Here is a 20,906-nt window from a genome sequence, read left to right as displayed (position 1 = left end):
GCGCCCTGTGTGTGACCAAAGAGGTAAGGGGAGTGCATTCTCGGGCATTCAGCCTTCTGGGGCAGAGGTTCTTGGGACCCTAGGCCTGGGACTTAGGGTCTGAACTGAGGAGGGGCTTCGGGTGGGCTGTGGAACCTGAGGAGTTGTGTGCAAGGTGTAGTGTGGGAGGAGAGGGCCATGGCTTTCACCAGATCTGACAGCTTTGCAACCTGGAGAGGTGTTGGGACTCAGTGGAGGTGGCACCTCTGTCTCTAGTCCTGCCTGGTGTGTAGTCCCTGGAGGGGCCCTGGGACCTTGCAAGGCTCACCTCTCTTCCCTTGTTGCAGGTAAAAGCTGCCAACTGTGCCACTCTTCCCCCTGCTAACCACATTTTCTCTTGAGGCCCCTGTAGCCTCTCACCCGCACCGTTTCCCTGGCAGTGGGTTCTACAGAGGGGGCCTGGTGTAAGCAGCTAAGGCTCAGCTGGACTGTTTAGGAAATGCAGCTTTAATGGCCCCAGCCCTTCTGTCTGGGTCTAGTAGTCCAGGGCACAGATGAGGGCCACACCACGCTTTACCCAGTGTCGCTGGGGCTGGTCGGTGGGGATCTCCACAGCAATGACGTAGTTTGTGGAGTGGCCTGTGGTTGATAGTGTTCCTAGAGCAGGCAAGAAGGGGGAAGGTTAAGTTGTCTGCTTCAGCTAGGGCAGGAACAGGGTATAAAGAAAGGCAGTGGACTTGGCAAACTGAGCTTGGGACAAGGAAGGGGACCTGACCCAAGAGGAAGCCTGTCTGGGGAGTGTGGCCAAGGCTCAGGCCTGCCCTAAGTTACTGCACTGACAATTGAGGATGGGAATGGGAGAGTTGACGCCCCTGCTCATTCCCTGTGGACCCAGCCCAGGCCCACCCCACCTCTCCAGGCCTCAGTTACCCCCTCTGAACCTCCATTGGCAGGCTGGGCCTCCCAGGACCCAAGGTGGGTCTGCTAAGGGAAGCAAGAGGATGGTGAGCTCAGGGGCCACTCCCCACAGACTGGGCCCAGCCCCTGGGCATCACCTTGCCTACTACTGGCCCAGCTCTGTCCTGGCCCAGTCAGTCTCAGGAGTGAGTGCTGACTGACCTCTGTCAGCCATCCTGTTCAGCTAACCTGGGTCAGCCTAACTGGCCCAACCCTGGGCCCTCACCTGTGGTGTAGGCTCCCCGCCCTGGGCCCCATACCAGCACGGGTCAGTGTCTTGTAGATGGGGCACAGGTAGAAGTCCTGGTTCTGGACCTTGCGGTTGGGCGTTGGCAGGAGCCAGATAACGGCCATCTCTGTGTATAGCTCCTTGGGCCGAGACTCAGCCAGCTGGAAGGCCAGAGGGTCCCATCGGGCACCTTCCAGGAACAGTCCATGGATGAAGCACCCCTCTTTGGGTCTTGTCTTGAGCTCTGATACCGACTGGCGCATCACCTGTGGTCGGGCACACAGATGCCCCCTCACATATAAACACCCAGAATCTCGGTTAGGATTTGGGTCAGGATGCACAAGCTCCCTCCTGAGGGCTCTGCCTGCCTCCCCCCTTCACCTGCTGTTTCAGCTGGTAGCCTACAGTCTGTGCTCTGCCCCTAGGGATTTCCCTGGGGCTTATGGTCTCTTCTGGCTCTCCCTGTCCCCCAACCCCCTCTCAGGGGCTCCCCTGATTCCGCCAGCCAGCTGTGGCCTCCGTGCTCCTCCTACCTGGGCCACACCCCAGCCTGTCACCTGACCTGGCCCTGGCTGAGTCCAGACCTTGAAATCGAAGGAGATGGTGTCGATGGAGATGATAGACTTGCGGGCATAGTTTTGCAGGGTGCCTGTCAGGAAAGCCTGGGGGAAGAAGAAGCCGCTGATCCAGAAGACGGCTGGGATGCCCTTGGAGATCCAGGTCTGCAGGAAGTCCAGGCGCTGCAGCAGGTCCATGACCCATAAGGACAGTGGCTTGAGTGATGGGTAGGCCTTGGCATTCCAGAGCTCGGGCACAGTGTTGTTGTATAGGCTGGCAGCCATCAGCTCCAGCTGCAAGGACATCACCACCAGCCCTTTGAGTGCTGTGAGCAGGTCTCTCAGCGTCTGTGTGATCACTTGCAGCAGCCGGTTGTACCTATGGAGGCAGTGGCAAGGAGAAAGGCAGTGGTCTGGGGCCGTGTGGCCATATCCGCACTCCCCAGTTGTAGGCAGTAGACAAAAAACCAATGGCAGAACATAGGGGCTAAGAGCATAGAGTGGGGTCGAGTGGCCTGAGTACCAGTTCCAGCTCTGGCTGTTAGTAAATGTATGACCTTAGACAAGTCATGTAACCTTTTTGGGCCTTGGTTTACTCATCTGTAAAATGGAATAAAAATATGGCTGAGTTAGAGAATGGGTTTATAGCACTTGGTGTAGCTTTTACTGTCATTACTCTACAGCCCAGTGGCCTGCTGACTCAGGGCTGGGGGTGGCAGGGGATTACCGAGTGACCTCCTGTACTAGCACCGTGTTCATTGACTCCTCATACAGCACAGGGTACTTGGTCATCACCCGCTGCAAGCTGATGGGCTCAGGCACCTTGAGCAGAATGTTCTGGGCCACATCCTCCACTATCTGTGGGCGCAAAGAATTCTATATGCACAGAGTTCCTTCCCACAGGGGAACAGGCATGATGGTGGATAGGAGACTGGTCCTGCTCAACCACTGGGCCCTTTCCCCTGCTGCCACTAACCTCCTCCCGGTGCTGGCCGCCTGCAGAGGATGATTTGGGTTGCAGCTGGACAATGGTGCCAAGCAGGGTGTAGGTCTCATTCTGGGCACAGGTGATATTGGCATTGTCATGCAGGCCAAAGATCTCAGGCATGTCGTTGAGTGGAAGGCTCTTGATGTAGGAGAGGTAGCCCTGGAGGGTAGGAGCGCTGCGACTGAAGCCCCTGCCCTGCTCTACCTCCAGCCTGCGGGACAGCCCTCCAACTGAGCACATCCACTACTCGTCTCCCCTGGTCGCAAGCTTTACGCATGTCCCTCTTACCGTCAGGACTCCATGGCCTCTGCTCCCTCCTAGCCCACTTCTCCCTGCTGCCTAGCTCCCTGCTTCTTCATTCAGCTGCTCAAACCTGTCACAGCCCCTCCTGCCACAGGCCCTTTACACTGTTGACCCACACTCTGGGGTGCTCCACCCAGCCCCTGCCTGCTCCTCACACATCTTAGCTGAAGCATCATTTCCTCAGGGAGCCCTCTCTGACTGTGGTCTGGGCTGCTTCCCGCCTCACCGCCTCACCTGGCAGCCTCAGAGGAGCCGCCCGGCCCCTCCCAGCCTCACAAAGTCCTCTCGGGCAGGGGCTGAGAGGCGGGAGTTGGCCTCTGCCCACAGAACCTGAGCTCCAGGGCTATCTTTGTGGGATGGATCAATCAATGAAAAGGAACTACTGGCCGGTTGGGGCCAAGTCTTCCAGCACCCAGGTGTTCACGGCACCCCAGGACCCCAGCCTGGCAGGCTGCCTAAAGCATAGCCCCGGTGTGTGCTCACGTTGAGGTCGTAGGTGGGTTGGATCTGGTGGTAGACGCCCGAGGCACTGTAGCTGTGCTCGGGGAAGAGCACGGCGGGGCTGTAGAAGTCCTCCAGGATGTTCATGACGCAGCGGCGGTCCCAGTCGTCAGTGACGCGGCCCCCGTAGTTGATCTCCCCTGCCGTGTACTTTAGGACCTACGGGGTGGGTAGGTCAGGCCCCCACAGGCGCCCAGCTCCCCGCCCTCAGCCCATCCCCAGCCCACCTTGTAGGGGATGTGGTCATACTCGTCCAGGAACATCTTGAGCTGGCTGATGCAGATGCGTAGGTCCCCGTCCGTGAACTCGTAGGGTATGTTGAAGCCCAGGGGCCCAAACTTACGACGCTCCAGGGCATTCCCATGGAACAAACACAGAGACAGCAGCAAGGACTTGAACTCCATCACCTGCCAGAGGTGGGGGCGGGGCGGAGGGGTGTGAAGGGTGGTGATGGAGATGGGGCAGGTTGGGGGTGCATGTGCCAAGTGTGTCTCACCTTGTGACAGGAGTTGAGGAAGTCATCGCTGAGGCTGCTGTAAGACTTGAGCAGGTTGGCCTTGACCCCGCGTGGCGGCTCAATGGTCACCTTGGAGCCATTCTGTAGGATGGACACTGGGAACTTGTTGCTGGGCAGGCTGGTGAGCCACAGGCGGAAGTCCCGGTGCACCTGGTGGCCACGCTCCACGTGAGCATTGAGACCCGTACCTGGTGGCTGCCCCAACACCAGGCTCCTTCCTACCCAAGGACCTTGAGCCACCCTCAGCCTGACTCCACCCCTGGGTTGGGCTGGGCCAGACCAGGCTGCAGGGACCACTGGTAAAGAACATGGGCTTCAGCAAGTTCCAGGGTCACCCGTCTGTGCTGGGTGGCCTTGGGCGAGTCACTGGTAGCAGTTACTTGAGGGGGCCACTGGGAAGATTAATCTAGTTGATACGTGTTACATATGTCACTTCCTGAGCGCCCACTGTGTGCTGGTGGCTGGGCTGAGTGCTCTGTGGGACGATCTCATTTAGCCTTGTCAGTCCTGGATGGATGTACTGTATTCCCTTGGTGTACCTTGTCGGGATTGATGTGCTCGATGAGGCGCTCCAGGACTGGCATCCAGCTCGGTGCCAGGTGGCAGTTCTGAAAGAAGACCCACTTGCCCCTCTCTATGGAGCTGCGCATCATGGCTTCCGCCCGAGGGCCCTGTGGGGACAGGAGTGCTGAGTGGTGGGGGACCAGCTGGCCCAGCCCACCAGCTCCCTTCTCCCCCACCCCCTCGCCCTTACCTGGTCCTGGCCCAGGGAGATGGCAGAGAGCTTCTTGGAGAACTTCATTTCTTCGGCAAACTTGTAGAGGTCGGCAGCCGGGTCAGTGCCAGGCGATAGCACAAAGATGAGGGGCGTGGTGGAGTTGGAGTCTTTGAACACCAATGACAGATTGGCTGTCTGCAGGGCAGGGAGAGATGCTGGGGCCACCTAGAGCTTCTCCTCAGGGACAGGCGACCAGGGCAAGGTAGGGGGGTCCTGGGGCCCCCAGAGTAGTCCCAGAGGGGCTTCCTGGTGGGACCTGGAACCTCTCAGAGCTTTTTGGGGTGGTTAGGGGTCCTGGCCTGACCAAGGCTGCAAAGTGGTCTGTCCAGGTACAGCTAGGATCCTGGGACCCAGGGTGGGGATTAGCCCAGGTGCTGGCTGACAGCACTTGCCTGGGGCTCAATGAAGCGTGGCTCCAGGTTGGTGGCCACGAAGTCCTGCATGGCATTGGTAACCTTGTCCCCACGTAGGCAGCGGAGGACCAGCAGCTTCTGGAACTGGTCCAGGTACTGGTCCCAGATGCCAGGCAAGGGCTCCCTGCAACAGTGCCCACGTCCCCCTGAGAGCCAACCTGTGGGAGGGCACTGGCCACAGGGTCTCTGCTTGCTGGACAGCAGGGGAGAATGGGGTGTCCAGGGGTACATGGCCGGGGGCATGGAAGAGATGTAGTCACAGCTGCAGGGCAACCCTGTGTGGCCCCTCAGAGAAGGCTCCAGGGCAAGCCTGTTCCTGGGTCTCAGCCCCTGGATGTGCCCACCCTGCTGTGCCCCGGGTCCCAGCTCACCGGTGGGGCTCAGGGCTATCAAAGATGGCCTGGAATTCCGACAGATGCTTCGTGAAGTCAAGGGCGAAGGAGGAGAAGGCCGGCAGGTTGGAGAGTGCCAGGATGTCTCGCCAGGCCCGGTCTGACAGCCAGTCCGGGGCAGGGTTCTCACTCATGACAGGGACAGAGCCCCCGGACAGGAGGTAGCGCCACTCGCTCTGGCAAGGGACAGGGGAGACTAGTGCCCAGGCCCTGAGGCCTGTCTCCAGCGCCCCACCTAGCAGTGCCTCCCCTACCATCCTCAGCCAGAGAAATGGAGTTCCCCTTAGGGGTGGCAGTTGCACAGGTCTGGGTTAGTGTCACCTCTTTCCCTTTCCCTGGCTGTGTGACCTTAGGCAAAGGATTTGACCTCTGAGCCTCTGTTTCCTCACTTGGAAAGTAGGAAGAATCAGAACTCTGCTTCCCAGGGGTTTTGTGGGGGTAGGTCAGAGGGTAGCTGTGATCCCAGCACCCGGCACACAGTGAAGGCTCAAGCAGTGGTGGCTGTGACTTTCAGTGCTTTCCAACGCACCAGGAAATACCTGGGGCTCATGAGACCATGAGCCGGGAGGCTCAGGACTGTCTGTGCTCACCAGCACTCTCAAGGCTCTGAGAAGACATGTGCACAGGAGCTGCTGGGCCATAGTTAACCCAGAGCCTCCTGGCTGTTTTCAAGAAGGGACCTGGCCGCCCCTCCATCACGCACCTGGTCAATCTTGCCCTGGTTCATCATGATGCGGGCACACAATAGGAAGGCGAACATCAGCTTGTGCTTCTCGAAGAGGCTGCGGCAGACATTGCTGTAGAGGTTGTAGGTCAGGTAGCGGTTGATGTTGGCGATGCGCTTCTTTAGGTTGTCTGCAGGGCAGAGGGGTGATGGCAGTGCAGGGAGAAGGGAGGGAAGCAAGATCCCTGAGGCCCAGCCCAGCCCATCTCCCCAGTAGCCAAAGGGGCAGTCTGGGCACCCGCTTGGGGCATTTGCTCCGAGGAGGGTAGGAGGGGCGTGTGTTCTTACGTAGTGTAAGCCTGACGAGGATGTGTATGAGTGGACATGGGTGTGAGTCTACGTGTGTGTGCCCGCTGTGGAAATGCATCCAGGTGTGTCACACCTGTGCCAGGGTAGAGCCTGGTGTTTATGTCAACATGTGCATCTGTGCCAGGGCTACCTGCCCTCTCTGAGTTGGCGATGCCTGAGAGGAAGATGTTGAGAAACCACTCGAGGGAGTACTGGTACATGGGGTCCACGTTGGCCAAGTCAGACATGCAAAAGAAGAGGATCTGGGTGCGGATGGCCACGGGAATGTACTCCATGCGCGTGAGGTCAATGTCCTTCTCTGTCTGCTCTGCAATCCTGACCTTGGCCTGGGGGTGCAGTACAGGGGGTGCTGGTCAGGCCCAGGTAGGTTGTCAAAGGGCACCAGGCAGAGGTGGGTGGCGATAGGGGGCAGGCCTGGGGCAGGTGGGGAGAGGCAGGCAGGGGTGGGCCGGCAGTTGCTGACCTGGATCTCAGCAGCCTTCAACTTGGAAGCCTCCAGCACCTTGATGAGCTCCACGTCATCCACAGGGTTGCCCTCAGAGGAGCTGAGCCGGTACAGGATCTGGTCTTCAATGTCCTTCAGCTCCTGGCGCATCTTGGCATTATTGACAATCAGCTGGTTCTTGGCTTCCTCAAGGTCAGGCCGCTCCTCAGCCACTACCTGGCCCAGCAGCTGGTCCTCTAGGCCACTGCCAGGGGTAGGGGACATTATGTCTGTGACACCTGGTGGGCCCTGGAGGGCCAGCCTTGAGCCTGCTGACCTATGTACCTGTGCTCCTGGGGCTCCAAAGAGCCTAGCATCCCTGTTGGTGTCAGCCTGGGAGGCCTGGCCTCTGTCTCAGGCTGCAGGGCTAAGGCAGAGCCTGGCTTCAAAGTGACCAGTTCTCAGCGAGACCTCAGGTGGCAGCTTGGAATCCCAGCAGGGGCCAGGCAGTTGAACATGTGAGTTGCTGGGGACTGAAAAACTCCCTCTCAGCAGGAGGGGGCTGGGGGTGATGGGGAGGGACAGGACTTAAGGATGTTTTCACCCCCTTGTCTGTGGAGAGGTTCGTAGTGGCCACTGGCATGGAGGCCTTAGCACTCTCTGTGGGTGGTCAGCAAAAGCTATAGTGCCTGGGCTTAGGGCAGCAAGGGCAGGAAATGGCTTGGGTGCAGGGAGCCAGAGTGTGCCCCCCACAGGGCTCCAGGACAGCTCTGGGGGTGAGTACACAAGGGCTCAGCAAGGGCTGTGGGGAAAGGGTATCCGGATGAGGTGGGGCTAGTGCTGGCCAGGCAGGCTGGGGGAGGGGTTCCTGACCAGGGATCAGGATGATCTGAGGGTGGGGTTTCTCAGGTGGAAACAGTGGCAAGTAAAGGGAGTTCGTGGAGGGGCTAGAAAGACCTGAAATGCAGAGTGCCTGGGAGGAAGCTGGCGGGGCCTCAGGGGGAAACCCACTGAGTCTCTGCCTGGGGGTGGGAGGAGGCGGCCAGGCAGGATGAGGCAGAGCTGATGTTGGGGGTCCCAGGGACCAAGGGCTTACCTGGGAGACAGGGTGAAGTTGATGAGGGTGAGCTTGGTGGAGATCTCGGGCGTGTAGTGTGGGTTGGGCAGCTTGGTGGTGATGTACATCCTGAAGTCCTCGTGGTAGGGGATCACCGTGTCTCCCAGCTTCAGCACCTTGTTCCCCTGCTGCTTGTATGTCTGTGGCAGGTGGGATGGGCAAGCGCTGTGGCTTGGGCTTCACCAGTGAGGCAGGGGAAGGGGGCCGCCCCCACCCCCACTGCTGCAGGCCCACCTGCTTGAGCAGCACGGGCTCCAGGGCGGGATCCAGCTCCTCGCCCACGTTCTCTAGAAGGCAGGGCTTGCCAAAGCGGATGGCATTCTCCATGCTGCGCAGGAAGTCGCGGTCGCTCAGCTTGAACACGTCCAGCCCGCTGTCCTTCTCCTGTGGGCACAGGGGGCGGGTGGGGGCCGCGGGAGCTGAGAACCAGCCTGAGGCTCAGCTACTCCCCCTACACCTGCTAAGCCCCGCTGGGTGGGGTGGTGGCACCCGGTGGGTAGGCTCACCATGTTCTTGATCCATTTGTTAGCCTGGCTCTGAGGGTCAATGAAGTGGGTCCAGCGCTGGGAGAACTGGTTGATGACCCCATTCTCCACTGACAGTGTGTCGTTGGGGAGGCCAGCAACCTGTGGGGGACCGGGCTGGGTCGGGGGTCTCACACAGCAGGCTCAGCTGGGACATCAGCCACTCCCAACCTTGTGCTTTGGCTGTGTTTCCCTTCTCCTTACTGCACCCTCTTGAGGGTGAAGGGTGGTCCTGAGGTCTCAGCCCCCAGGACTGGTCTCCCTCCTATTGGCTGGCTCCGACACCCTCCTTCGCTGGGCCAGTCGTTCCTCATGCCTGTTGAGTCCTTGCTCAGTCAGACCATCTTCACGGAGCCAGTAAAGCCCATCAGCCCTCCCGGACTGTGTTCATGCTTAGCCTCTGCCTGAGCCTCTTGGTTCTCTCCTTGCGCCAACTCTACCTGTCCTCCAGGGTCTAGCTCGGACACGATCTCGTGACCCTCACTCTGGACACTGCTCTCCCACCCCACCCCCACTCTCATAAGCACCCCTTGACCTCTCTGCCCACAGTTAGCCAGCATCTGTACCACTCGCTCGGCTTTCTCCTCTCCTACCCACCAGCCTCTGACTGGCCCCGGGCGGGCTCAGGAGACGCATCTCTAAGCAGACCCAGGAAAGAAGGTGGGAGGGAGGCAGGAGGCTCCTGGCCCAGCCCGACCACACTGCAGGCCCAGCCCAGTTGCTCCAGCCCCCCAGGGTGGGCACCTGCCACGAGCGGATCTTCACGGGGTTCCCCAGAGTCCCGATTAGCGTGGGCTCGGAGGTGTGTGGGACATGGTGAGTCGTGAGCTGCTTGACCCAGCTGTCGTAGAGCACCGTGCGGTACTGGCCCTGGGGAGATGCCAGGCTCAGGGCCACCCCACTGAGACAGCCGCGATGCCCTCCCACTTCCCCCTGCACCCCAACGCTCAGCAGTTGTGCAGAGGTCAGAGCTCAGACATGGAGACAGAGGCCTGAGCTCTAGCCCCACTTTGGGGAACATCCTTGGCCTCCACAATCCTCAGCCCCTTATCTGTGGAACCAGCATAAGAACAATGCCCACCCATCAGGGCAGCTGTGAGGATTGAATGAGAGGCGCACAGCAAGCACGGCAGTGTGAACTCACACTTCCCTCTAGAAGGCCAGCCCCACCGGAGCAGGTTTTCTGGCTGTTTTGTGAGCTGCCATATCCCCAGTGCCTGGAACAGCACCTGGCTCAGACGGGGCGCCTGAGAAGTGCTTGTTGAATGAGTGAGAGAAGAGCCGCCCCTCAGGCCACCCCTCATGGAGGTGAGGCCTCAAGGCGGGGCTGGGGGTTCCTTACCGTGAAGGGGCCCAGATAGGCTACAAAGCCTGCAGCCACCAGCACGTCCCCGAAGATGTTGTCGAGCGTGTGTTCCAGGTTCTCCACCGTATCCTGCCAGCGCACCCTCTCGTCCGACAGCCCGTTGATGAGCTGCAAGGACAGCCCATGGGGTGGGTTCTGGGAGGCTGGGCCAGGGGCCTGGGTGTCCCTGCCTGGCGCAGTCCCCGAGGTGGCCGGTGTGGGGGGTGTGGACAGCCACCCTGGGACCCCCCCTACCACCCGGGCCCTTCCAGCCTGTCGGGGGCAGGCCACACCACAGGCCCTCACACCTTGTCGGCGCGGCCCAGCCGCTGCTCGCACTGCTCACACTTCAGCTCCAGTTCCTCCTTCTTGGCAATGCAGTCTCGGTACTTGGCCTGCATCATGGCAATGCCATCCTCCACCTTGTGCAGGCGCTGCTTCGCCTCCTCCAGGATCCTCTGTGTCACCTCCAGGTCGTCCTGGGCCTCCCGCAGGGCTTGCTGCGGGCAGAGGGCGCAGGACCAGCTTTCCTGGTGCCCAGAGGAGCCCACGCCCTCTCCCCTGCCCCCTAGGTCTACCCAGCCCTCACCCGCTTGGGCTCCACGGCCTTGGCCACGAAGTGGTACTTGTGCATGGCGCGCACCCACTGGCAGATGGAGGTGCAGGCCTTGGACACCTTGGCGATGGCGGCCGGCTGGAACTCTTCATTGTCGATGTATGGCTGGATGGCTTTGATCACCGCCTCCCCAATGTTGTCCTGGGGATGGGAACCATGGGCTCAGGGGGCTGCTTCCCAGGGAGGACAGAGAAGGCTCTGCAGGGCTGAGGGGCATCCTGCTCCTGCCACTATGCCCCGTGTAGGCCTCAGTACAGGTGTCCTCCCTAGGGAATAGACACAACCCACAAAAGCTGGCCAGAAGAGGATCTTCTGTATTCTAAGATTTCAAATAACATGATCAGAGATTTTTCTTTCTCAAGAAATGACACAACCTCAAGATCTGATAATACAGGGACTTCCCTGGTGGTCCAGAGGGTAAGACTCCGCGCTCCCAATGCAGGGGGCCCGGGTTTAATCCCTGGTCAGGGAATCAGATCCCGGACGCATGCCGCAACTAAGAAGTCCACACGCCACAACTAAAAAGATCCCGCATGCCGCAACGAAGGTCCCGCGTGCCGCAACTAAGACCCGGCGCAGCCTAAATAAATAAATAAATATTAAAAATTTTAAAAATGAAGACCTGATAATATGCAGGCCCCATTTAAAACCCATTTAGAGACAAGGGCTCCTTCTTGGCTGATGTGGAGACGAGTGAGTGGTTCTGATGCCCAACCCGGCTCACGTTCAAATGTAATAATCCCTACCCCAAGAGCTCACCATACTCTTGGAGCACTTGTCCTACCCTGGGAGAATCCAGCTCTGTAATTCAGGATGAGCCCAGGAATCTGTACTGTTCATGAGCTCCCAGAGGTCAGCGCTTGGGACCAGGGGAACCTGAGTGCTGGCCATGAGCCTCCTGATTTGGGCTCAGTTAGAGGGATGGGGAAGCCCATAGAGTCCAGCTGTCACTGAGATGGGCCATTGCCTCTGCCCTCCCAGTGCAGTCTGGGACGTGCCCAGGGCTCCAACACTGACACATGGTGGGGGAGGGGGGGAGCGGCCCGCGTGGGACTAATTTCTGGGCTGGAAAGGGGCCCTCCAAGAGGGCTGCAGGCTCCAGGCTGACCTAACCCTAAGCAGCCCCATGAGAGAGCATGCCCATGGATACTGAGAACCCCAGATAGACAGGAAGGCAGAGAAATCCAGAGACAGACAGGCACTAAACCTCAGGTGTTAAGGCTGAGGGAGAGGCGATGATTGAGCAGCCAGGGAAGGTCTTGGCCAGCGCCATGGGGGTTTCAGGAAAAAAAGAGCAGGAGAGAGAATCTCCAGGCTGCGGAGCCTTGGAGTGACTGTGGGTGATGTCCTATGGGCATAGGAGCCTTCCCAGGTCCTGATTTCCTCAACACCCATCTGTTGGTCGGTCCGTCTGTTTCCCCCACCAGCTGGAGAGCTCCTCTGTGCCAGGATCTGGTCCCATCAGCTCTGTGGCCACAGGGCTGTGTGTGTTGCAGGCAGAGTGAGATAGGATGGAGGCCCCAGCGCTGGTGGCGGGGAGGGGGCCGGTTCCTCTCCTCACTTCTCTGCCCAGCTGGGTCCTGCCCTCACTCACTCCCAGCTGGCTGGGTGCCTGGCACGCTCACCTTGTCAAACTTGAGGAGGCTCTCCAGGAAGCGGCCGGGGTCTTGCAGCAGCCCCTTGCCTGGCTCCCAGTAGTCATCCACCTTGGAGCCAGGCTTCTCTCCAGGGACCTTCTTGGGCTTGATGCCCTTCATAATGCACACAGCTTCTATGACCAGCTTCACACCTGGGGGTGGCCGCTGCATGGCACGCACCTGTGGGCCAGGCCAAGAGTGGGGAAGGGGGAGGTCCATCACGGAGTGGTACGGTACCTCCAGGCAGGGACAGCCACCAGACAGGGTGGGCCCCACCAGCCAAGTCCCTACCACTACAGACCAAGGGCACACCCGGGGATCCCCCAAGGTCTGCCTTAGCCTATGGCAACTACTGCTCCCCCATATACCCAGGCCTGGCCACGAGGTCCTGTACGCTCATTTCTCAAGGCCCAAAGCCCTCCTCATGCACCTGCCCGGGCCCTGGGGGCTGATACAAGGAGGTAAGGGCAGGCAGCTGGATTCAAGCCCTAGTTCTGCCCTCATCTCTTGACATATGACCCTCAAGGGATGTGTAGAGGGAGGGCCTAGGGGCCAGGACCCAAGAGGGCTCCAGGGAGGGATGTCAAGAAAAGCCTGGGAGGTGCCTAGCCACCCACCTCGGTCACATCATTCTTGTTGAGGTTGCGCAAACTGGCCAGGGCTGCATCCAGGGTGGGCAGAGCCTCATCCAGATCCTTCTGGGCATCGTCAGCAATACCTTGTGCCTTCCTGGCCTTCTCATTGGCCTTGATCTCCTCTGCTTGCACTGAATTCCGGGACTCCTCAGCAATGGTTGTGTCCACCTAGGGACCAGAAGTAGGGAGGGCCCAGGGATGGCCCGTGTCAGGGACAGGTGTGCCCTCCTCCCCTTTCTCCTCTCTGTGTCTCAGTCTCCCCAGGTGGAAGGAAATGAGGGTTGGGATGCCCCATTCTGTAAGGACCATCTCGGCTGTGACAGCCCACGGAGACCTGGGAGTGCTAGGAACTCCTTCCAATCCTGAATGCTCATCATGGGCCTGGCATGGGGCTCAGGGCTTTACATGCTTGAGCATAACTACCCCATGGGCAGGACCCCCTAAACCCACAGGGCACCTCCATGCAGAACAGAGAAAGGCACTCTCCTCCCACAAGTCACTTTCTTTCCATCTGCTGGAAAAATTTTCAATACCACTGCCTTTGTAGAGCAGGACATGATTGCTTCTGCCAGAAAGCTGCCATCGTGAATATGCAAACCTGCGGAGGCTGCTGTGACGACCGGCCCTCAAATGTGGGCCCTCTTGTAGACTCAGAGGATCTTAGAGGGAGACTCAGGCAGACTCTGCACCGCTACCTGTGGCTGCCCTGCTGCTCAGTCCGTGTTGTGATTATCGGGTTTGGATTTGTCTGTCTTGCTCATCACCATATCCTCTGCCCAGTGCAGCGCTTGGCATAGAATAGGTTCTGAGCAAGCATTTGTTGAATGAACACATGACTGAACGAGGGAACTGGGCACCAAGAGGCTAAGCAACCTGTGAGGCCAGGCAGCTAGGGATCTTGTGGCTGCATGGGGGTGCCGAGCATCCTCAGACACGGTCAGCCGTCAGGGAGGGGGCCAGGAGCACTCCCAACCTTGATCTGCTCCATGGTGAGCGTGGTCTCCTTGGCAGCCTCCTCCAGCAAGGGGCGCATAATCTCCAGCTCTTCCTGCATCTTGGCCACGTCCTCCGAAGTGCGCAGCAGCTGCGGGGTGGGAGGTGTGGGGCACAGAGAGGAAATCCGGTGTGACAGTGTGATGGGGACCAGAGAGTGAGTTAGGCCTGGAGGGGGCAGGGGAGAGGTCCCTGCAGGGCCGCCCTCATTCACGAGAGGCTGTGGCCAGCAGCTTCAGTGGCCCCCAGGTTGCCCAGTGGACCCCAGAGGAAGGGAGCAGTCCCCTAAAAACATTTGGGGTGACCTGCTTTGGCCTTGCCCTTGGCCAGCAGCTCTTTTGGTGAGGGAGGAAGCCACCCATTTAAACACTATGGGCTGCCAACTGAAAGGCCAGGCTGGGCCTCCGGGGTCAGGACTGAAACTGCATGGGCAGAACCACGGGCAGCTATACGTTGCCCATAAGGCCCCACCCCAGCCCACCTTGTCGAGGCCACTCTTCATGCGGTTCCTAGCAGTTTTCAGCTCCTGTTTCTTCTGCCCGATGAGGATGGAGAAAATATTGAGCAGCTCCAGGTAGCTCTTGGGGGTCACATAGTTGTGGCGGGCCAGCTCGGCCAGATACTCAACACACTTCTTGGCCACCGACTGGTGGATATACACACAAACCTGAATCTGTGAGGGAGCAGACCACTGATGCCAGTCTTGTAGAGCCCCCAGCAAAGATGGGGCACCAGGGTGCCCTTGAAGCCACTGAAGCCTGGTTCTGCGGAGGGAGCCACGTGCAGGAACCTCAACGGCCCTCACACTCACTCTCTCCTATGATCCTCACGACCTCCAGGTAAAGGTCACCTATTCTGCAGATGAAAAATCCCACGACCCAGAGAAATCAAGGGGCTTTTTCAAGTTCACACAGTTGTCAAGGGCAGAGTTCACTTTGAACTTGGACCCAGGTGTGTCCCAGCTCTTGGCCCAGTGCTCTTATCACAGCCCCTATGACCTGCCTCTCTCAGAAAGCCCTAAGGTGGGGCCCCTCTCGGAGGCTGTAGATGTGGGGAGGGAGGGCCCAAGGCCTCAGCACAGCTGGGCAGAAATGGGCGCACCCTAGCTCTTGGCCCCCAGGTGACCATCACTGTCTCAGGCTGGACCAGGCAAATCTACCCCCCACCCCATCTGTAGTCTCTGGGTTGTATCAGGGGGCTCTTTGTTTGTTAATGTAGACCATGTTTTAAAAAAAACTCTTTACTGAATTTGTTACAATATTGCTTCTGTTTTACGTTTTGGTTTTTTGTCGCCAAGGCATGTGAGATCTTAGCTCCCCGACCAGGGATTGAACCCTCACCCCCTGCAGTGGAAGGTGAAATCTTCCCTGGACTGCCAGGGAAGTCCCTATATCAGGCGACTCTTTAAAGAAAGTTTCCGTGGAGCCCTCAGAGAATAAGATAAACAGTGACTGTGTAACTGTGTGCCCAGCCTCCTGCGTCACCGTGACAAACTTGTGGCATTCCCATTATACAGGTGAGGAAACTGAGGCTTAGACAGATAAATCTGTCTGCCCAAAGGCTTCCCATCAGTGGTGGGCCTGGGAATCTTACCCAGGCCTTGGTGACCCCAAGCCCAAACCTACACAGTCCCCCTCAAGGTCTTGCTCCTCACCAAGATACCTACCAGTCCTTCAATTACTTTGGGAGTGGCGTCCAGCTCTGGGATCTCGTTCAGGAACATGGTGGCCACAGACTCCAGGGCTTCTGCCGGCCACTCATTAAACCAGTCGATGGTACAGCAGTTGACCAGGGAGGGGAACTGCCTTAGGTGAGCTCGGAAGACCTCTCCAATGGGGCTGGGGAGGTGGGGGTCCAAATGAGGCCCTGAGACACTGACTTACACCCCCCAGGAACCCAGGACCCAGGGTCATTTCACGGCCCTGTGGCATGGCAGCCTGGACCCAATGGCACGGTGGCCAGGCCCAGGCCACTTCCCCTTGTGGCAGGCCCAGGTGCTCCCCCACCTAAAACCCCTGTCCCTGCGAGGTTGCAGTGGCCACCTGTACCTCATGCACAGCACCAGGTGGATGCTGCTGCGCACACGCCCAGTGTAGGCAGCCATGAGGTTGGTCTTGGTGGGCTGCAGGCCCTGCTCCTGGACGTAGGGCCGCATGGTGTTGACAATCTGGTCCTGCTCATCCGTGTTGTAGAGGTTGGGAACGTCGCCTGAGTTCAGGACATTGTTAATGTCCTCTAGGAAGGACTCGTTCTTGATCTGGGGGGAAGATGGGGATGGAGGAGCTGAGTCTTGATGATGGCCCCTGGGTGTTGGGCTCCATGACCATGGTCTCACTGGACCTTCACAGGAGCCCCATTCCACAGACCATGCCACTAAGGCTCAGAGAAGCCCAGGGTCACACAAGTGACCTCACAAGTTGTGGTCCAGGACTCACACCCAGGCCTGCCCTACAGCAGAGACTCTGAACATCACTGCTGGGCTGTGGAAGGGCCCTGGGTCCTGGGTGGGAGATGTGGTGTCTTCCTCCTCTCTTGCCAGGCCTCTCTACGTCTCAGTTTACTCACAGGAGAAAACCAGGCCACAGGCAGAAACGGGTCCTTGCCCATCTCATATGGCCAGGGCCTAGTCAGTGCCAGAGGGCACCCTCACTTGCCTATGTAAGGGGAGCCTGGGGGATAGGAGTAGGGCTGGAAGCCTTCCAGGGCTTCAGCTTCGGCCCAGTCCTGACCACCAGTCAGGTTTAAGCACTGCCCTGTTTGTCTTGAGACCCTGGACCCACGACCTCTCCTTCTCTCAGACCTGGGGCGAGGCCTCATCTAGGGAGCTCCAGACGGAGCAGCCCCAAGAAGGGGGCCATAGTCACAGCACCTCAGGCACAAGTCCTGTGGTCCTTGAGGTAGGAAGCCGTTGGCCAGTGAGTGTGGTGCTGCTTGTGGTCAGCCATGGTGCCAGGGGCCTTCTTTACCCTCGGGGCATAGTAATGATCTATGCCCCCCACCAGCCCTGACAGGCTAGGTTTGGCCCCCTCCCGCTGGTCCCAGCCATTCCTCCCAAGATCCACCCCAACTGACAGTGACGTGGGCATGAAGGACTGACCACCTTCCAGGATGCCACACTGGGGTGGGTTGTACCCAACCCACCCTAGATCCCCCTCACTGCCCGTGTGGTGGTACCTGGGTATCTGAGAACAGGAAGGTGATGGGCAGGCTGTGCAGGCCAGCCTTGAGCAAGACCTTCTTGACATCATCACGCCACTCGGTCATGCCATAGTTCTTGGACAGCTCAATCTGGAAGCACTCATACTCGGCCCTGGAGACAGGTGGTTGGGTGGAGGCATGCCAGAGCTTGAGGCCAAGCGCCCCACCCCAGCCATCTGCTCCCATCCTGGGCAGACCTGCTGACTCCCCCAACCCTGAACCTGCTCTCTTGCCTCCAGACATTTGCTGAGGCTGCTCCCTCGGCCTGGAATGCCCTTCCCTTCCATCCTCCCAGCCTTGATTAGAAGAGAAGGTCCATGGCCACCTCCTCTAGGAATCTCTCCTGGATGCCTGCAGCTACCCCTCCCCCATCCCTGCAGCATCACAGGGCACTGCTGCTGTCTCTCCTTGGACCCCAGGTTACCCTCCCAGGTTTAGAAGCCCATGGGCCAGGTGCGTCTGCCTCAGCATAGAACATGTGGAAGAACACGAATGGAACTGAGTCTGCCACCGGCCGCCCACTGCCCACCACGCCTGGGGGCCCTCACATGTGCGAGGCCAGTCTCGTGAGGGACCTGCGGCCACTGCCGCCCACACCCAGCAGGAGCGCGTTGCCCAGCGCCTGGCGCAGGGTGCGGCTGATGCGGCAGACGTGGCTCACGGCGTCCATGAAGAGGACCAGCCTCAGCTTGGCTGTGCTGATCTGGTTGTAGTCCTCCATGTACTCCTCAATCACCTGCATCATCTGGCAGCGGGGGGTGGGGGGGCACGGGGAGAGCTGGGTCCTCCCTCTGTCCCCGTGCACTGTGCCCCCCCGCAAGGGAGCACAACACCCCATCCCCCCAGCCAGCCCTGCTCCTCTGTGCACAGAGGGATGTTGGCCTTAAGATGCCAGGTCTGCCTGGATGAGGCCTGACCTGCTGGACACGCCAAGGCCTGAGGGTCGGGTCAGAGACCTGCCTGCTGCCTTGAGGGCTCAACAGGATGTACCGACCTGGGGCCCCGTGGGAGCTCCTGGGAGCTAGGAGAGGGTCTGTGTGAAGAAACCAACAGGAGGCCCCCGCACTCCAGCTTCATCCTGCCACCCTGGGGTCTGACTCAAGACTCGCGGTGCCCAGGGCCCTGCCGTGGCTCTGTGGGTGGGATACTAGTCCCTCAAATGGGCATAGCGTGTTCCTGCTTACAGAGCCTGTCTCAGTTGAACGTTAGGCTTGTCCTCAGGAAAGGGCCAAGGGGGGCCTACTGTGCCCACTTGACAGGCGAGGAGATGGGACTCAGAGAGGCAACTTCTGGCCTGAAGTCCCTGAGCTGGCCTTCCAGACCAGTGTCCGACCCTCTGGTCAGAGCATGGTGGTCTCTTAGCAGTGGCTGCAGAGGGCTGGGGTCTCGGGGGTCAGGGGTTGTGGGTCAGGGGTAGGGCCCCAGCAGGCCCCTTCACCTTCTTCTTGCTGGTGATGAGCTCATAGGACTTGACGTCGGAGCCTGGCGACATGAAGTCCCCGTAGAGGATGGGCTGGAAGGGGCAGACCTCTTCGAAGGCCACCTCCCACTGCTCCATGCAGCTCTCCAGGAGCTTGTCAAACCAACTGCGGTCCTCCTCGTTCACCAGGCGGTCGCGGAACACACGGCAGCTCTCGTGGTACCACAGGCGCAGCAGTTGCACCTTGTCCTGCGGCCGCCCCAGCGTCAGGGCCCGGTCTCGGCCCCGCACCCTCAGCCACCTCTCAAAGCACCTGGGCCTGGCTCTCCTACCAAGACCCTGCCAGGGCCCTGGGTGTCTGCTGTCTCCACAGAGCGTGGAGTCCACACGCTGACGCCTGGGCCTCTCCACCCCCAGCTCCAGGCGCAGCTGTGCCTGCAGGGCTCCCAGCTCAATTAGCTTCTCCCCTCTTAGGGTCCCCACAGCTCCCCAAACCCCAAGCCCGAGAGGAATGCCCGATTCTCCTTATACCTTCCTGACACCTCACATCTAACCACTCACTTGACCCCAAAGCTCCCTCTGACTCTACCCCCATCCTGCTGCCACCTCCATGCTGACCTCCCTGCCTCTCCCTGGGTGACAGGACCGCCCTCAGGAAGCCCCAAAGCTCTTCTCTCGACTCCTTTGGCAGGGCCCTAGGCAGGGCCAGGGCTGGCATCTGTCCTATTCACACTATGCCCTTGACGCTGGGCCCACACACTGACCCATCCGTTCCCCATCCCAAAGTGCAAATGTGCCCCCTACCCACCCCCCAGCTCCCATCACCTTCAGGACTCTCTGCCCCTGCAGCCCCCAGAGCCTGCCCAGCACAGCTGACACTGCTCCGTGCAGCACTCCTGCTCCTTCCACCTGGTACCATTCACTCTTCCCCTCAATCTTCTCACACACAGGGCTTCCACCAGGAACCCTCCCTCCCTTGCCATGCCCCGGCTCCTGCTTTTGTGTGATCCCATCACAGCCAGCATTCTAGGTGTGGATTTCACCTGCAAGATAGGGCTCAGCTGCATGAAGGCAGGGCTCCTGGGGGCTTGGTACCTGTTGCCGTGTCCCCAGCTCCACCCCCTGCCCGAGGGCCTGGCCAGATGAAGGCTGAGGAGTGTTTGGGTAGGAAGGCCTAAAACCAGGGAGGACTGTGAGGGCAGTGTGGGCACTCCACTGCTGGACACTGGGGAGGGGGCCCACCGGTCCTCACCTCAACCTTGGCCGGGTCGGCCATGAGCATGCCCTGGAAGACCTTGGAGAGATCCCTCAGGTTGAAAGTGTAGTGGGATTTGGCTGGGGTGGGCAGCAGCTGGGAGGTGATGGTGGAGTACACCATGATGGTGGCTTCCACGAGGGGATCCGTGAAGTGGGAAATGTTGGGGGCACCGGCTGTGGGAACAGGAGAGTGGCCCTGGGTCACAGCCCTTGCAGATCCGGTGCTGTGTTCTCTGCACATACCTTTCCCCAGCCTGCATGCTTGGATTCTGCCCACTCTGCAGCCCTCTCGGATGCTACTTCCCCAGCAAGGTTTTCCTGGTATCCCCCACCATGGGGTGAGGAATCTCTCACCCGGAGCTCCCCCCTTTTACATCCTTATCACTGATATAGCCTGTCCATATATTGGGGCACTGGGACACATTCATGGAATTGAGAACACTAATGGGGCCAGACCTGAAACGTGCCACTCTGAGCTGTGCATGGGGAGGGTTGCATGGCCCACACGGGGTTCAGGAGTGCACCACAGTGGACGTGGAGGCCTGGGACTCAGCCATGACCTTGGGGGCTTATCACCCCCTTGCATTTTCACCATTAACATAACCTATTTGCTTGTGCTTTGAAAACAATGCAATTCTTTGCTGGGAACCAAAATTCTGTCAGTGGGAATTTGGGGCAGAGGGAGCCCCCAGAAGAGGGAAAAAAGCAAAGAAGGGGCAGGACAACTCACTAGCCCCAAAGCGGGCTCATCCATTAACACAAGGACTGTTCTAGGTGCTGGGCACAGAGGGTAGCCCCAGCAGACACGCTCCTCACCCCCAACAAGTTGACTTTCTTTGGGGGACTGACAGTAAACTGGGGATGGAAAATGTGTGGAGAGAGGTTTGGGGAGAGCCAGCGTTGGGGGATTTGACATAAATGCTGGGGAGGCCTTGCGGAGGAGGGCACTTGAGCAGAGACCCAAAGCCTTGAGGTGCCAAGCAGGTTCAGAACTGGAGAAGGTGTTCCAGAGAGGGCGTGGCCAGGGCGAAGGCCCTGAGGCAGGCATGTCTGGGGGGGTTAAGGACTTAGCAAGGGGGTGGTGAGAGCAGAC

General features: G+C 59.3%; 1 protein-coding gene across 1 annotated transcript in view; it reads right to left on the bottom strand.

The window, feature by feature from the left end:
• Positions 1-109: 109 nt before the first annotated feature.
• Positions 110-20,906, bottom strand: part of DNAH1 (dynein axonemal heavy chain 1) — a gene marked incomplete at its 5' end in the record, with an annotated part of 79,996 nt that continues 59,199 nt past the window's right edge. The window contains 32 exon segments of the mRNA XM_079933625.1: positions 110-636; positions 1,197-1,431; positions 1,750-2,101; positions 2,450-2,576; positions 2,695-2,869; positions 3,497-3,673; positions 3,742-3,921; positions 4,011-4,181; positions 4,571-4,702; positions 4,786-4,940; positions 5,198-5,346; positions 5,594-5,790; positions 6,318-6,469; positions 6,778-6,973; positions 7,111-7,336; positions 8,168-8,328; positions 8,423-8,572; positions 8,695-8,814; positions 9,457-9,582; positions 10,055-10,186; positions 10,366-10,557; positions 10,647-10,814; positions 12,299-12,490; positions 12,928-13,113; positions 13,919-14,029; positions 14,420-14,611; positions 15,605-15,776; positions 15,987-16,195; positions 17,113-17,248; positions 17,685-17,881; positions 18,575-18,805; positions 19,809-19,987. Of these exon segments, the coding sequence (XP_079789751.1) occupies positions 515-636; positions 1,197-1,431; positions 1,750-2,101; positions 2,450-2,576; positions 2,695-2,869; positions 3,497-3,673; positions 3,742-3,921; positions 4,011-4,181; positions 4,571-4,702; positions 4,786-4,940; positions 5,198-5,346; positions 5,594-5,790; positions 6,318-6,469; positions 6,778-6,973; positions 7,111-7,336; positions 8,168-8,328; positions 8,423-8,572; positions 8,695-8,814; positions 9,457-9,582; positions 10,055-10,186; positions 10,366-10,557; positions 10,647-10,814; positions 12,299-12,490; positions 12,928-13,113; positions 13,919-14,029; positions 14,420-14,611; positions 15,605-15,776; positions 15,987-16,195; positions 17,113-17,248; positions 17,685-17,881; positions 18,575-18,805; positions 19,809-19,987 (5,600 nt within the window). The 3' untranslated portion in view covers positions 110-514.

Source organism: Stenella coeruleoalba (genome assembly GCF_951394435.1).
Source record: "Stenella coeruleoalba genome assembly, chromosome: 10".
NCBI lineage: Eukaryota > Metazoa > Chordata > Mammalia > Artiodactyla > Delphinidae > Stenella > Stenella coeruleoalba.
This window is presented reverse-complemented; position numbering and strand designations above follow the sequence as displayed.